The sequence below is a fragment of the Rhea americana genome, unplaced genomic scaffold (assembly GCF_003343005.1).
Source record: "Rhea americana isolate MKP2758 unplaced genomic scaffold, rheAme1 scaffold_201, whole genome shotgun sequence".
Lineage (NCBI taxonomy): Eukaryota > Metazoa > Chordata > Aves > Rheiformes > Rheidae > Rhea > Rhea americana.
Genome location: NW_028186162.1, coordinates 124,030 through 139,256, shown reverse-complemented (window position 1 = coordinate 139,256; position 15,227 = coordinate 124,030). Strand labels below are relative to the sequence as shown.

General features: G+C 35.6%; 1 protein-coding gene and 1 long non-coding RNA gene across 4 annotated transcripts in view; one reads left to right on the top strand and one right to left on the bottom strand.

Moving 5' to 3' along the window:
* SCAPER (S-phase cyclin A associated protein in the ER) overlaps positions 1 to 15,227 on the top strand; it is a 167,643-nt gene that overhangs the window by 28,736 nt on the left and 123,680 nt on the right. For all 3 annotated transcript variants that reach the window (XM_085303941.1, XM_085303939.1, XM_085303940.1), the window contains exons 7-14: positions 171 to 331; positions 6,379 to 6,641; positions 7,006 to 7,227; positions 8,808 to 8,978; positions 9,819 to 9,894; positions 10,343 to 10,460; positions 10,785 to 10,896; positions 12,615 to 12,755. In XM_085303941.1, coding sequence (XP_085160067.1) covers positions 171 to 331; positions 6,379 to 6,641; positions 7,006 to 7,227; positions 8,808 to 8,978; positions 9,819 to 9,894; positions 10,343 to 10,460; positions 10,785 to 10,896; positions 12,615 to 12,755 — 1,264 coding nt within the window. The remainder of the gene's footprint in view (positions 1 to 170; positions 332 to 6,378; positions 6,642 to 7,005; positions 7,228 to 8,807; positions 8,979 to 9,818; positions 9,895 to 10,342; positions 10,461 to 10,784; positions 10,897 to 12,614; positions 12,756 to 15,227) is intronic.
* Positions 1 to 15,227, bottom strand: part of LOC146596380 (uncharacterized) — a 32,477-nt gene that overhangs the window by 12,265 nt on the left and 4,985 nt on the right. The window contains exon 2 of the long non-coding RNA XR_014895743.1: positions 892 to 979. This is a non-coding gene — a long non-coding RNA (uncharacterized LOC146596380). The remainder of the gene's footprint in view (positions 1 to 891; positions 980 to 15,227) is intronic.

Below are 15,227 nucleotides of genomic sequence, written 5' to 3'. Positions count from 1 at the left end.
ATGCTAGAATGGGCTCTTTCTGTTGATTGCTGGTAGGTTCTAGTTTTTGGAGCTAGCTTTCAATCTGAGACATGGAGAGCCAAGATTAAGGGAAGACAGTAGTATAAGTTTTCTAATGAACTATTCTGTTGTTTGATTAGAAACTAATAACGGCTATCACTTTCGTTTAGAAACCCTTCAGTGACGATCGCTGCAACACGCCTGGCTCCGGCTGGTGTAAGTTGGGCTGATAAGGTAAAAGCCAACCATGGAGCTAAAGCTGCCAATCCTGACCTGGCAGTGGCACAAACTTGTCTGCCAGCTTCAACACAGAAGTCATCACGGAAAAACGGCAAGTCTCTTTAGGTGGCTTAAGTTATTTTCCACTGTCTGTATGGTGTAAAGTTAGTTCAGAATGAGATGACCTATTTTCAAAACACAATTAAGTCTAATTCTACAAAATACAACCTTAAGATTTAAATCAAGTATCAAGGTACAAGATTTTTGCAGGCTTAAATTTTTATTTTGATATTTAAATTTAAGACAAAACTGAGACGAGGTCTGCACTTCATCATTGATGTCAGGATCACAGCTGAAAACAAAGTGCTGTTGCTTTCAGACTTAAAAAAATACTCAAATGATCTCAGAAGGATAATACCTGTTGAGGAGTCTCCAAAAGAASTCAAGTTAGTTTAATATGATCATGGACACCAGATTGTTAGAACTGTGCTGAGGTGATTATGGATGCTTTTTCCTTCTTTGAGTACAAGAATTACCACATTTAGCTATAGGAGCTTTTCCTTTCTACAAAGACTGTCCTTGGAGAATGCTTAAAGTTGCAGTGTTGTGTTCTAGAATAGATTTCTTTTGTCACAAATACAAAAACTTTTACTGTTTGATTTGTAAACTTACTTTTTCCTTTGCACACACTGGAGCTATGAAGCTTTCTTCAGAGAGGCGTTTTTCCCATTTACTTTTTTCATATGTGGACCAAAATTTTCTGTAAAAACAGTAGACAGGTTGTAGAAATGGTTATTTTGATAAAAGTAAGACTTGCTGGTAATTTGATTTTCAAAAAAAATATTACTGGAAGAAAATCYGTTAATTTAACGTAGTTATATGTTCAATTAGTAGTTGTAGAAATCATGCATCCTGGCTTGGAAATGTACTCGTATTTTATGGAACTAAAATGTGTGTAAACGTAATGCAATCTAATTTAACTGTTTACAGTTGTGTAGTAATTTTTATGCATGGAAAATAACAACCAAAAGCATACTCTGAAAATGATTGTTGCATGGGTCCTGATTGCTGCTGTTTGCACAATGAACATCTTGCAGGATTTAATTGTAGTGAGCTGGTCTGAGTACAGTAGCAGTTTGGCTGAAGTAAACATGCAATTGGCTAAGTAAAAGTGTAATTCCGTGTTTAATTTTTGTCAGCCATTTAAGCTTTTTATAAGAAAGACCTGTTTCTGTTGATTACTTCTCATATTAGAGAGTGACAGACTCCAGAATGTTGCTAAARTATCTTTATCTGGGATTCTCTTAGGTATAGAGAATTTCATGAACTAAGCAGGGAATAAAACTAGCATGCACTTTCATTTGGATAATATCTTTCGAAGAGGCTAAAAGGAAAACAAAAATCCCTACCCTTGTGTTACCCTTGTAAATTTTTAAAGAGCTGAAAAATCAGGGCTGTGCTGTGTTTTATAGGCCGTTACCTACAGCTGATGAGCTCCAAAAAGAGCGAAACCACTTGGTCCTGTAGTACTGGCCTATATGCTTTCAGTAAATCTTTAAATCAAATGCAATATAAGATTTAGACATGAAACATTTCCATTTTAGAAATAAAAATCATTCTTTCTAAAGGCTTTACTTATTCTTAAGAATCTGTTCTCTCTGTCATTTGGCACTGGAGAACTTAAATAATTTTCTCATGGGTGAATTGTAATATTGTGGATATAACAAATTAGACACTATTTACGTATTATCCTTTATATCGAGGGCGCTAGACAGGGTAGAATCACACTGATCTCACTGAGTGGAGCACGAGAGGGTTTGTGAAGTTTGCACGGAGGGAGTTGCAAAGGCTCTTCACATGCATTATTGAAGCAGGTATGAGGCTCGTATYGTTTGCTATGCCCGTTCACCAGCACTCACAACTGGAAGCTACTACTGGTCTTATGGAAGGATTCCTCCTGCCATCCTGTAATGCTCTCCTATCCACTCTAAAGCCCAGCTGGACCTTATAGCAACAAGAGTTCTCTAAAACACTTTTTCTCTAGTGATTTCGAATAGCATTATCATTAAGCTACACAGTGTTTTTGTGGAGTGGACAAGTGGAATGATACTGTTTCTGTGCTACGATTGGTGGAATTTCCAAATTCAAATGTCCCTAGGGAGAGAGGAAATGCTTTATTTTTCCAGATGTTTCTTTAAATGGGTGTTTTTCCTATGCATGATTAAGGTGAGGTTATATCATCTTATCCTGTTTTCCTCATTAAACCCATTGCTACCCTCAATATTTTCATGCATTAAAAAAAAAAATTCTGTCTTTCACTCTTCTGTATATTGAAAACAAATTGCAGAAATGTCAGCAAGAGGTAGTTTATTTCTGACTGGGTTGTCAAGTTCCCAGACACAATTTCATTTGAAAATCTTACGTTCATTCTTTTTTCCATCCTCTTTTGTATTTTTAAGTGATCATTAAAGGTAGTCTGACAATTTACATCTTTTAAAAAGTCATGCTTCTGTACTCACTATTTCTTGTTATGACTTACAAATTTACTGCTTCTTGCATCACTACATTTTCTCTATATTTCCTTTATTATTCTAATTTTCATCTCTTCTCCCTGGTAACTGTGTTTTTTCTGAGTTCATCTTTCTAGATTTCCTTTCAGATTTTTAACTAATGAACACTTTTCCGTAGTGCTTCTCAAATACAGTAATATTACTTTAGATTAAAAAATGGAGGGAGTGAAGATTGGTAATGAATGGGGAAGGTCAGGCAGGCTCTGGTAGTATATTACTTGCAAGTAGATTTTCAAGAGGAAGCACAAATCTCATGAGGTAGAGCTCCCAAGACTGCACATACTTGGACAGATTTATTTTATTGATGTTACCAATAAGGCTAGTTGGCCACTTCTTCCAGATGGAGTAACTTTGAAAGAATAAGGCCCTGGTGGCTATGAGGGCCTCAAGATAACAGATGGCTTGTCACTTCCTTGTAATACAAGAGCAAGCAGGGACAGGAAAGTTCAAATGGAACTAGAGAATGATCAAGGTAGTCAAATGAATTATTCATTAACAAAACTGGGCAAGTAATCAAACCCAGCATGTGATACTTAGCATGCAGAGATGGCTACTGGGCAATATGAAAAGAGCTCCAGATTTATAGGAAAAGAAGTGAAGGAAGGGTGATGCCTTAGTGAGTATTAATTTTACTTCAGGTTAGGAGCTGTGTGATCTGATGTCAATAAATGTGTTTTTCATTTTTTTTCTAAAAACAGAATGCCTGAAGATGACTAAATACAAAACCAATGAATTAATTAAAATGAAAGAGTAGCTTTTTGTGCACAGGTAGTTGTTGTCAGATGGCGTAAAACTGTTAAACTGATACCAAGTATTTCAATGCTCTGAATGCATRTTTTGTGTTTTGAATTTGAAGAATTCATCAAACAGTATTCTTTCAAATACAAAAGACGCGTTTATGTGCTGTTAAGATAATTGGGTTAAAGTCTCAAGTAGTATTTATGAATTTGACAGTAACCAAATATGAATATATAACTGAGAATATGTAGATTTTACTGAAAGATTCCTCCTTGTTGTAATGAGTGTGATTATGGTACTGTCACTCTCTAAATACTTTTTATTCTTTTAACTTTATCATTTTAGAATAAATTGAAATAATTCTATGCATCTCCAGACATCCTAGAAACAAGGGATCAGCTAGGCAAGGCAAGCAAGGATTTTTTCTCTCTTTCTATTCTTTCTTTTTTTTTTTTTCCTGCTAAAGTAAAATTATCTTTAGTGGATATTAGTGGAGGGTATCTCCTGGTATTACTTTTTAATTTAGAAAAGATGTCTTGTGTAAGCTAACGTCAGTTTTATAAACAAGTAGAAGTGAAATCTTGCAACAGTCTTAGCACATGACTAACAAAAGGAATCTCAATCCAAAAATCTGCTGCAGTTAAAAAAAAAAAAAAAAAAAAAAAAAAGTAGTTTTTTTTTTTTTGGTTGATTTTAGTAGTCTTTTGTGTGGTCTCTGCTCGTATTTCATTTGCTTTGCAGTGAAATACGGACTTTGCAGAAATACAGTGACTAGTGCCAGATTTTATCACAAGCTATACAGAGGAAAGTCTTTGTGGTCCTGTCACCTTTAGGAATCACTGTAGTGGGTAGAGGGGCTGAAGCAGAGCGAATTGTCCCACCAGTTACAGGGCTGTGCTCTGCACAGCCTACATGGTTAGAGTTTTCTCCAGTAAATCTGTTTGTGATTCTTGCAGCTTTAAGGCCCTGTTCTCTACTTCTGGGGTGTTACTGGAGAAAAAATTGTCTCAAAAAGGGTAATTACAGGTTTAGATTGCTTGGTCCTGTAGGTAAAAAGTTTTTTTTTGTTGTTGTTGTTGGTTTTTGTTGGCTTTTTTCCCATATGTAAAGATGGAGAAAAGTAAGTTAAGCAAACGAAAGTCGCTCTCAAGAGTCAAATAGAAAGGCTGTGGTAAAGCAAAAAATAGGATCTATATCTTCTTGACTGCCATTCCCCTGTCTAATCAGTGGTGCACACTGCAGCATGCTTATGTGCACGTAGGGAGAATAAACATAGAAAGGCCTTTTGTAGAGGTATGCTATCTGTGGTTACCATCAGTAATCTGAAGAGATCAGCTACAGTCATTCACACAAGGTTGTGGGATTTTGCTTACTTTAGGAAATTAGTTGTATATTTTAAAATAAAATAGTTTCAGCAGTAAATATCAAATTGAAGTAGCTTTTTGCGWCTGTCATCAGTATCGTTAAAATTTGTGGACAATTATGTAGTTCTTATTTTACTGCTAATCATAAACATTAAGCTGATTCTGAGCTGTATAAAAACAGCTATTGCATGAGCTGCACAGCTAAGATACATTTCAGTACAGTTGAGTTGACTTTGCTGGTTACTTCCAATTTACACCAACTGTTGCTCTAGTCTACTGTGTTTTCTCCTGAGAGATTAAAAGAAACCTGTAATTAAATGTGCACTTAATGCTTGCAAAATGATAGATGCCAAGAGTGGCAAAGTATGGAAAAGCTATTAAGAATTAGTTATGGTTTAAGCTAGTTTCTAGCCAGCCTGGCTGCCACTGATGTTGAAAGTTGATTCAAGTCCTTCTAAACAGAGATTAGGCCATTGGGTATATAGTTTTTATCTTCTAGCTAAAATCATCTTCCTCTTTTATTGGTAGTCCCATGATTATGCCATTGCAGTGTTTTGTGGTTTAGGACTTCTAGTAAAAGACTTGATACTGGAATTTTTGTACTTGTTCTAAACTTGCCCTGGAGGGATATTCTTCTTCTTCTTCTTTTTTTTTTTTTTTTTTTTTTTTAAGGAAAGAAAAGACTCAAAGATTTCTGATCATGCAAGTGGATGTTAAAGACAAATCATTTTTATATACTGTAAATTAAATTAAAATATGCACACCTTCTAAAAGGAAGAAAAAGTATTCTCTCATTTCCGTATGGGTTTTGATCTGTGTATATGTATGTTATTATGTGGTAAATTGAAAAAGCTGACTCTTCCGGTTTGTCCTTCRGTTTGCCATCCCACTGTAGCAACATTTTGCTGTTTCCCAGAATCCAGCAAAAGGAGATTTCTAAAAGCTGACACAGATCAGTATATTATCAGGATGAAACAAATGAAAAAAGTAAACACATATTTTGGTAGAGTAGTATACCACATTTTGGACAATACTTTCCGTACTGAGACATGCTGTTAGGTCCGTGCTTACAAAGGTTTGCACTTTCAGAAAAGGCCTCTGACCTGACTTGCTACATATAAGAATAAGAGTCTGTTTGCTTTGTTGTACTTTAGCGTCTCCTATAACAGCAGCCTAGGTATGAAAAGCTCAAGTATGTTGCACCATTTTTGATGTGACTATCTGTACAAGTAACTTGCTTTTTGAGGTAGCAAACGTAGTCCCATGAATAGAGTTATTCAGTATTTTTTAAACTAACAGCACTTCTTGAAGGCAAAAGCTTTGCTAAAGAGTATTTCGCTGATTTTGGTATAATTTTAAAGAGAACATTTCTGTTTTAAGCTTGTGTAATACAACAATAATATAGTTGATTATAGTGCCTTTGGAAAACTGAACTGTGTTTATCAATCTCTCTTCCTTGGATTTTTTTTTTTTTTTTTTTAATGTAGATCGGAAGGATGCAGAGGGTTGGGAAACTGTCCAGCGTGGAAGGCCTGTTCGATCTCGGTCCACAGCTTTGGCAACAAAAACTCCTGTAACTGCAGAATCAATGAAGTATAAAGGTGATAGTGACAAAGAAAATGCAGTTTTGCCACCATCAGAGAATAAGCTTAGCAGTTCGTGCAATGGCAGCGATGCATCCAAAAGCACAGAACTTCTACAGGAAGGCCTTGTATGTCAACCTGAACRTGCCCATACTGAGAGGACTCAGGTTAGTGTAATTTTGAACAGTTTTTTAACATTAAAAAAAATCTTGAAACTTTTTTTTTTAAGAAGATTTTCTAATGGCAGTATTCTCAAGGACTTTTATTCACTAGCAAGACATATATTTTACAGTGCTTTGAACAAGTTTCACATGTTTATGAAAAAAGTGAGCACTAGAGATACCTCATGCATAGAAAATTTCAGRTGGAAAAATCCAACTTCTGCAAAGTTATGAGCAACTGAAAATAGCTATATGTGGAGTTATTTGTACCATTCAGTAAGACTGCAATTTTTTTGTTAAAATACTTTTCACTCTCACTTTAAAAATCAGTATGTTGCATGTGGTTAATTTTGCAGATGTCTCTTATTAGTTCACAGCACACACATTAGAAGACAACAGGAGCAGTGGAACACTGTTGCAAGAAAGTTCCTTACAAACGCTTTCTGAGATGCCTCCGGTTCTCACAAGTATTGACTGTACTTCAAAAAGTCTACAGCTTGAAGCTTCCTCCCTGATCTCTGATAATATAGACCAGCATCAAACAGAAAAAAATAAAACTGAAAATGAAATGGATCCCTCAGATATTTCAAATGTGAGTTCTGCCAGATTGGTAAGAAATCTTACAAAATGTCTGAATAAATCATAACTATAAACTGTAGTGTTATCCTTCAGTGTTGCACAGTGTTTATCACTAGCCAATTATAGAAATTGTAGAAAAGTCTGTAGAGTATTTTCTATAGGAAACAGTTTGTTGTATTTTTCAGGCACTTTTTACTACAGAATTTAATTTCAGTAAAGTTTCTGAATGAGATTGGAAGTATGTCGTTACGTTATTTGGAATAGAAGGATCTGTACTCTTGATTTCTTTTTTACATAYGTGACTATAATGGCCATAATTTTTCGCTACTTTTCACTAAATCATTTAAGTTAGGCTCAAATGAAATTTTTGTTCCAGTTTTACTAATTATTCAAACTGGAAACACATGGGATATCAAAATTCCCTTGGAAACAAATGTAAGAGCTCTCCTTACCTTTTAAGACTAACTGAACTGCTCTTAAGTCTTCCTATACAACTGGCAATTACAAAGACTGCCATTCTGAAATAACAAATGTCAAGTCAGTATTCTGTTTTTAATGCAGCTTCCTATAAAGAATGTCCATGTTCTGTAGGAGTCTGCAGATTTAAGGTATGTCAGGATTCTTTTGAGCAGAGAATTGCAGTAATGCCATGTAAAATCCAGGTAGTGTTTTCAGTGTTGTTTTCAGAAACTAGATTAAAATTCTGATTTGGAGAAGTTTTCCCTGTGAATCACTTTCCCTTTAACATCTTTAACAGAATGGACTACTGCTAGGTAATTTGCAAGTCAAGTATCTGCTTTCCTTTAGAAAAAGTTGATTTGTAGCATCTCATCTGCTAACATTGTTTCAGGTTCTCAATTAATAATTCGGAATGCTCACGGTTTASTGGAACTTGTGTCTCTTGAAAGCATTTTACTACTCCAGATTAGACTGCTTTGAACACTGATTTATTCTTTGAACGCCATTTATGTCTTAGCATGTTCAGTTTTGTAGCTGAAGTGGAAATGAACCAGTTAATACCAGAYATTTGAATAGGGGAAGCTTTGTTAACAAGAGATATGTCTGTACTTCAGCTGGTAAGTGCAGTCGGGATGATGTTTGTGCTCTGCTCTCGTCATCCCTGTTGAAAGACAATTGTAGCCTGAGGTTCAATAATACTACAGTAAAGTTTTCTGCAGATCCATTTTCATTTGTTAAATAATACTTTGGAGCTTGATTCTTTTTCTGGAGATGCAGCAGGGCTTGCAGTTCATGCTTCAGATTATGCTTTGCTTAGTCCACAAAACTAGCAAAGTGTTTGAAAGATACCAACTAGAGAAGAAATGCCCTTATTGCTTTTAATGAGATTGTCCATGTAATATGTTTTGGGGTAATGTAAAGGATAATTAGTTCATTAGGCATTTCATTTAGCCATTAAATTAGTTAATATTTTTAACATTTTTAGTACTTTTTGTATTTTGGTTATGTTTCAGCAGTAAGGAAATACAAGTGATYAGAAGTTGACCATAATGTAGTTCAATTCATATCACTGTATGAAAACCACTTTTCTGTCCAGTTCTGATTTGTTTGTTTGTTTTTTGTTTTGTTTCTCAGTCTATGGCAGAAGTCCTTGCTAAGAAAGAAGAGTTAGCAGATCGCCTGGAAAAGGCAAATGAAGAAGCCATTGCTAGTGCTATTGCAGAAGAGGAACAGTTAACTAGAGAGATTGAAGCAGAGGAGAACAATGATATTAATATAGAGACTGACAATGATAGTGACTTCTCTGTGAGTGTTGGATTTATTTTAAAGTACCAGGCTCTGAGCTATCATGATGTCAGCAGAATATTAATACAGAATTTGTTCCTGTTTGTTCTTTTGGGCATTAATGCAATGCCTGTGTGTTACATGCAAATGTAGTAAATACTATCACATAATACCTGTAAYGTACTATCTAAGGTGTATTTAAGCATACTAAGCTTCTATTCTTTCATTACTATCGTGCAATTAATTATCTAGATTAACTGGCAAGAAATAGAAGCATTTTATTTGGAAAGAGCCTATGTAAGTTACAGCAATGATAGCAATTGCAGGAGGAAATCTGTAAATTTCCTCTTGCAATTGTAAAATCAGCAATATATTCTATTAACTCTGTGAGAGCAAATTGTGCTGCCTTGGATGGTTCTGTTTTGTCCTTTTCAAGAACACATTTAACTTACTGGGCACAAGCTCAATTCTGCCACCTTTACTCGTTTTGAATAACACTTCCTGAGTAGAGCCTCTGAACTAGCGGACTGGCTTTGAAGAAAGTGTGCAGYTGCTCGCAGTAGCACAGTGCTGCTGAGTGGTACAGAGTACTTGGATGCTGCAGCCCTTGTGCTCCTGCCTCCTTCTATGAGAGACCGGGAGAGCTGGCACTTGTTCTCACTGCTGCCCCAGAGGAGCCATACTCAGTGAAGCTATAGTTTCCATTGCTGGTGTTAGAAACAGCAGAAGCAGCATGCATGCCTTTGGCTAATTCAGTTTGGAAACGCTACTAAATGCGACTGAATTGCCACTGTTTAATGTGTGTGTTCACTTGCAAATCAAGGTTTATGTTCTTACTATCTGGATTATATTCAATTTCAGGCTAGCATGGGCAATGGAAGCATAACATTCTGTGGTATATCTATGGACTGGAATGATGTCCTGGCAGATTATGAAGGTAAACTTCCATTTGTTAACATATTTAACTTGAAACACCAGTGAAATTTAGAAAAATGCCATTTTTTTCCTCACACTTACTTAGGAATTTGGAAGTCCTAACATCTAAGTATCAAAAATAACATCACTTGGAATGATATTTGCTAAGGAAAGATGGACTTAKGTGTTTGCTGTATCTGTATGTATTTTTGATCTTTAGCTGTCTTCTCCCTCAGAATTTTAAAATTTGTTATCTAGGTTTTATCTTAACATTTGGATAAAAGCTTAATAAAATCATTAAGCATTGGAAAAATAATAGGGATTAGAGATGCTTCAGTCTCAGTTTGCTCTTGCTTAGATTCCAGAGAATCCTATTGAAAGAGAACTTTAAAAGCAAGTAGGCGTTATTAGCTGCGTTTCTCTCAGAACAGTGTGTTTAAATGATCAGACTCTGTTTTCTTTCTGTAAAGCCCGTGAGTCATGGCGCCAGAATAATTCTTGGGGAGACAGAGTGGAAGAAGAGCCTGCACGCCCACCTGGCCATGGAATACACATGCATGAGAAGCTCTCRTCACCATCACGCAAAAGGTCTGAGGGCTGTTACCTGTCTTGATTAACCAGTGAAAACCAACCAAGCAACTAAACTCATAGTTGCATGAGACTGCTCATRAATCCACTTTCTTTTAAGTCTGCAGGTGGAAGGTGTTACAGTGATCAGTACAGGTGCTAAGTTCATGCTATGTAGTTCAGTAAATAAAGATTTTAAGACTAAAAGAACAATATTTACCTTTGGGGAAAACAATTACAGTCCAGTGGCCTATTTGTTTTTCCTTATTGAAAGTGGCATAGAACTGTGTGCAATATTGTCAGTTAATGTCTCACTAGCTTGTTCTGCTCTGTTTGTGTTAAAAGAACAATAGCGGAATCCAAAAAGAAACATGAAGAGAAACAAATGAAAGCACAGCAGCTGAGAGAAAAGTTACGAGAAGAAAAAACACTGAAGCTTCAGAAGTTAATAGAGAGGGTAAGCATTCTGTATAAGAAGGATCCAGATTTGCTTCCTTTCAGAAGAGCTGCACCACCCCAAATGCTCTAGCAATGTGAGGAGTTAAACTAACAGTGAAATGAAGCTTGCCTCTGGATCTGTGTTCACATGGTTTTCATAGATGACTTATGCATCAGAGGAATGACCTGGATTTGTAGGAATCTAGGATAACGATAGCAACAAAGTAAAAAGACCTCATTCTAGGTTAATTCCCTTGTTGTAATGTGGGCTACAGAGACATTTCGGAAGATGTGGATGCTCTGCCAGAGTTTACAGTCTAATGGGAAAAAGTGTACAAAGTAATCAGCTTAATGAAAGGCATATACATTATTCTTGCRTTTTTCAGTTTATTTGTATTAATTAATGGATTGGGGGACGTAACAGCCATCCAGTAACTACAAGGTGGTTATCAAGAAAACAGAGCTAGGCTCTTCATAATGGCATATGGCAGTAGGATGAGAGGGTCARTAGGCAAAAATTGAAATGAGAGGTTCCAACTAGGTGTATGAAGAAACCTTTTCATGATGAGGAGAGTTCAACACTGGAACAGGTTGCCTGGAGAGGTTATATGATCTTCATATTTGGAGGTTTTCAAGACCCAGCTGGATAAAGTGCTAAGCAACCACATCTGATCTCACAGTTGAACCTGCTTTGAGCAGAAGGTTGAATTAGGACCCCGAGGTCCTTTCTGACCTCAGTTATTTGATGATCTTACTCTGTTTGCCTGTTTTACATTTGGAGGATMAGAATGCATTGAAGGCAACATTATAAAGGATATGTAAGAGGGAATGAAGAGTCGCTCAGGTGGCTGGAGACAGAAAGAACAAGGGGAAAAAAGGTCAAAGGATCCAGGAGAGGTGATGTAAAAYTGGCAGTGGAGGACTAGAGATGGGAAGAAATTATTTTTGAGCAAGCAGCTGGTGATGGAAAGAAAATGTCTGTAGTTTGAAATGTAAACAAAAATATGTATTTAAATAAATAAATAAAATCAATAATCCTATAAAACCTAATGGTGTCTCCTTATCATCTATGAATGGTTTTAAGCTGTTATGCTATTATCCAGGAAAGTTCTGATGCATTTGCTCATAATCCATATGTGTGAGAAGATGAGGAAAGAGGAAAAATCCAGTCAGATGGATCTGGATCCAGTTTTATGGGCATTTTTTTTTTTTTTAGTCATTCCATGTAAAACAGCACTTTTTTAAAACAAATCCTATTGCAAATGTTGCAACCCTGTGCAAATATTGGTTGGTTTTTGAGAATAACATGAGTGAARAGTGTCTAGTATTTTGTTTCATCTTTGTTGTATTAAAGCAGAAGCTTTTTATCATTATGTACTGTCTTTAAATACGTTAGATCTGAAATACTGTTGATACCTTTAAAGACAGTATTATTTTGAATCATGAACGTTTGTGAGATTGATGACAACATATTCTGCTGCCTTGGATTCAGAGATTCAAGGGATACAGGATTCTGCTGCAAAAGCAAAAATATATTATGTATCTCCGCATAAATGCTGAAACTCACCAAATTAAAGCAGTTAACAAATCAATGTACTTTGGGTCAAACTTACCTCAGTGCCGGATTTTTGTAGGGTATCATAAAGTTTTATTACTCTTAAATCTAAAAAAAAAAAAAAAAAATCAAGCCCTAACTTCAGTTACCGTGTCACTAATATATTCATGAATTATACATAGGAGAAAGATGTGCGGAAATGGAAAGAAGAATTATTAGATCAAAGACGCAGAATGATGGAGGAAAAATTACTCCATGCAGAATTTAAACGTGAAGTGCAACTACAAGCAATTGTGAAGAAAGCACAAGAGGAAGAAGCTAAGGTAAGTTACTTCCTTTTAAAGGAAAGTATTCAATGATCTTGTTTGGGTGTGTTCTGTACCTCAAGAGTGTTCATGAGTAGGCTGAGAAGGATGATACAAGTTGGACATAAACGCAGTGTTGACTGTGAAGCAGATAAACTCGAACCTCTTAAAGGGAGAATTTTTCCTCTAAAATGAATTTAAAATTAATGAGCTGTTGTTAGACAGCATGGTGTGCTTGATTGGAAGAAAAGATGGGTTGGAATAAAGACCTGATAGTATTGTTGCTGCTCYTGTTCCACCCAGAGCTTGTGGCAGCAGCTTCAGTGGTAGCTAGTGCCCCTAGAAGGGGCAGCAGATCTGTTTATAARTTCTCTGTATTCCAGCACATAAAATGTAAGGTGAGGAGAGCTCATTGCACTTCTTCCTGTGTTAAATATCCATTCTGGATATTGATCCAGAGTTGCGTGTCATTGAACATGTATTCTGTTCATGTTGTTCTGATGCTGTGGTTTGTACCATTAATATCGCTAAACAATTAGAAATAAATGCAAACCTACAGTTAATACACAACACTTATTCTAAGTGTTTTGTTAGTGTTTTTCTGATTTTAATACCTAGTTTCATAAGATGAGCACTGAGGTGAGTGCTTTTTGGTTTGATTTACTCATATTCTTTTGTTAAACATAAATATTTTATTTTAAAGGATTGTTTTTTCYGTGTAAAGATACATACATCCTCTTAAAAACTGAAGTGTTGCATTATATAATGACGGTGTATCCCAGCTGTGTGATTGCATCTCTTCATCCTGATTAACATAAGCACGACAAAATTGGTCTGGCATTTTTACTTAGTTGCTGTTTCTGTCTCTTAGATTAAAATGTTTTCTAGATTACCTAATTCAGTCTAACGTACTTACCTTCATTATTATTTCATTACACCAGTGTGACTTCTGTAATCATTTTTAACTAAATCACACTAACCATAATTCCCAGCTAAGCAGATGTTTGAAGTATTATGTATGTTTAAATGTGTAAGATCTGCTGTCTCTTGAGGTTCTTCTGTTCTGGAAGTAAAGGTTTAATTGGGTGAGAAGGCTTTACAGAAATACGAGCCCATGAGTAGCAGAGCTGAAAGAGCAGGATGATGCTGCCCAATTGTTTTTCTGAATTCCCACTGCTTACYTAGGTACTGAACCATGAAATCCATTCTTTAAATTCATTCCAGTCAGTAAACAAAGTGACAAAAATACCCTCACACCATTTCTGTGATCAGCTGTTATTTGTCCATTGATCTGTCTACATGTTTATTTTTTGAATTCAGACAAACAGAGCATACTCTTTGAGTACAACAAAATTTCTATTTCAATCATTGGTTTCTGGCATGGGTTTGTAGCTAGTATATTTTTGTGATTTTTCCTCAATGACCTTTATTCTAAAATCAGCATAAAGTTAAGTAAGAGTTTGCTTTTTCAGCTATATATAAATTTCTGAAGCATTTGCATTTTAAAGCCTAAAGCAGGCAAGAATTGTGTTCAGCATTCTTGCTGAGAGGACAAAACATTTATTACTTTAATGAATCTAAGTYGTTGAAAATGATATTTTTTGATATTTTTATATACACATTAAAGTACTTTAGCCTTTTCATTCATACACACACACATGCACATATATATATATTTAATTCCTGCATACTGTATTGTCYTTCTATGGGTGAATGAAATTATGTATGTTTGTGAAATAGGCCATGCTGATATGAAATACTAGGCCATTTCAGCTTGTTAGTTTTTCCTTATTCACAGTATGCAAACTCCCACTTTTTTATTCAATGGATACTCATAATTTTTAAAATTAGAAAGACCTTTTAGATCCTGTAACCACTTATGCGTTTTTCTCTTAAGGGTTTTATCCAGTCAGGTCTTGGCATTCCAAGTTTCCTGAGCTGGAGAGAGACTAAATAAAGTCTTGTTGCTGGGAAGACTGRGAAGATTTTCCTATTACTCACCAAAATTTTCTGTTTTCTGATATYACTCAATTTCTCTTTTTTWTATATATATATTTCACAGAGTTTCCTGCTTAGAGGAGAGGAAGGGTGGGGAGGAGAGAGACAAAACCCTATGCTCAACTTACTAGTTCTCAAAAAAGTTTTGCTGGGATGCCTCATCAGATAAATTATCAAATATCAGAGAATGTTATAGTTATTAATGATAAAACTTCGTACTATTTGGTGGAAATTAGAAACTGGAATTTAATTTTCCATGGTGAAAGTAAAATAAAACTTACACCTTTATATACTAAGGTCAAAGTAATTTTTTTGGTCACCTGTGCTGCAGAGCAGAGCATAGGCAGCCATTCAGTACATTGCGTTTTCTCACAGAAGGAGAATCAATGTAAACAGGGGAATGTTTCATCCTTTTTTAGTGGAAATATGTCATTATCAGTTGTACTTGCTAACTTGCAGGGAGGGGACAGAATTTGAGCACATCAGTCTTTG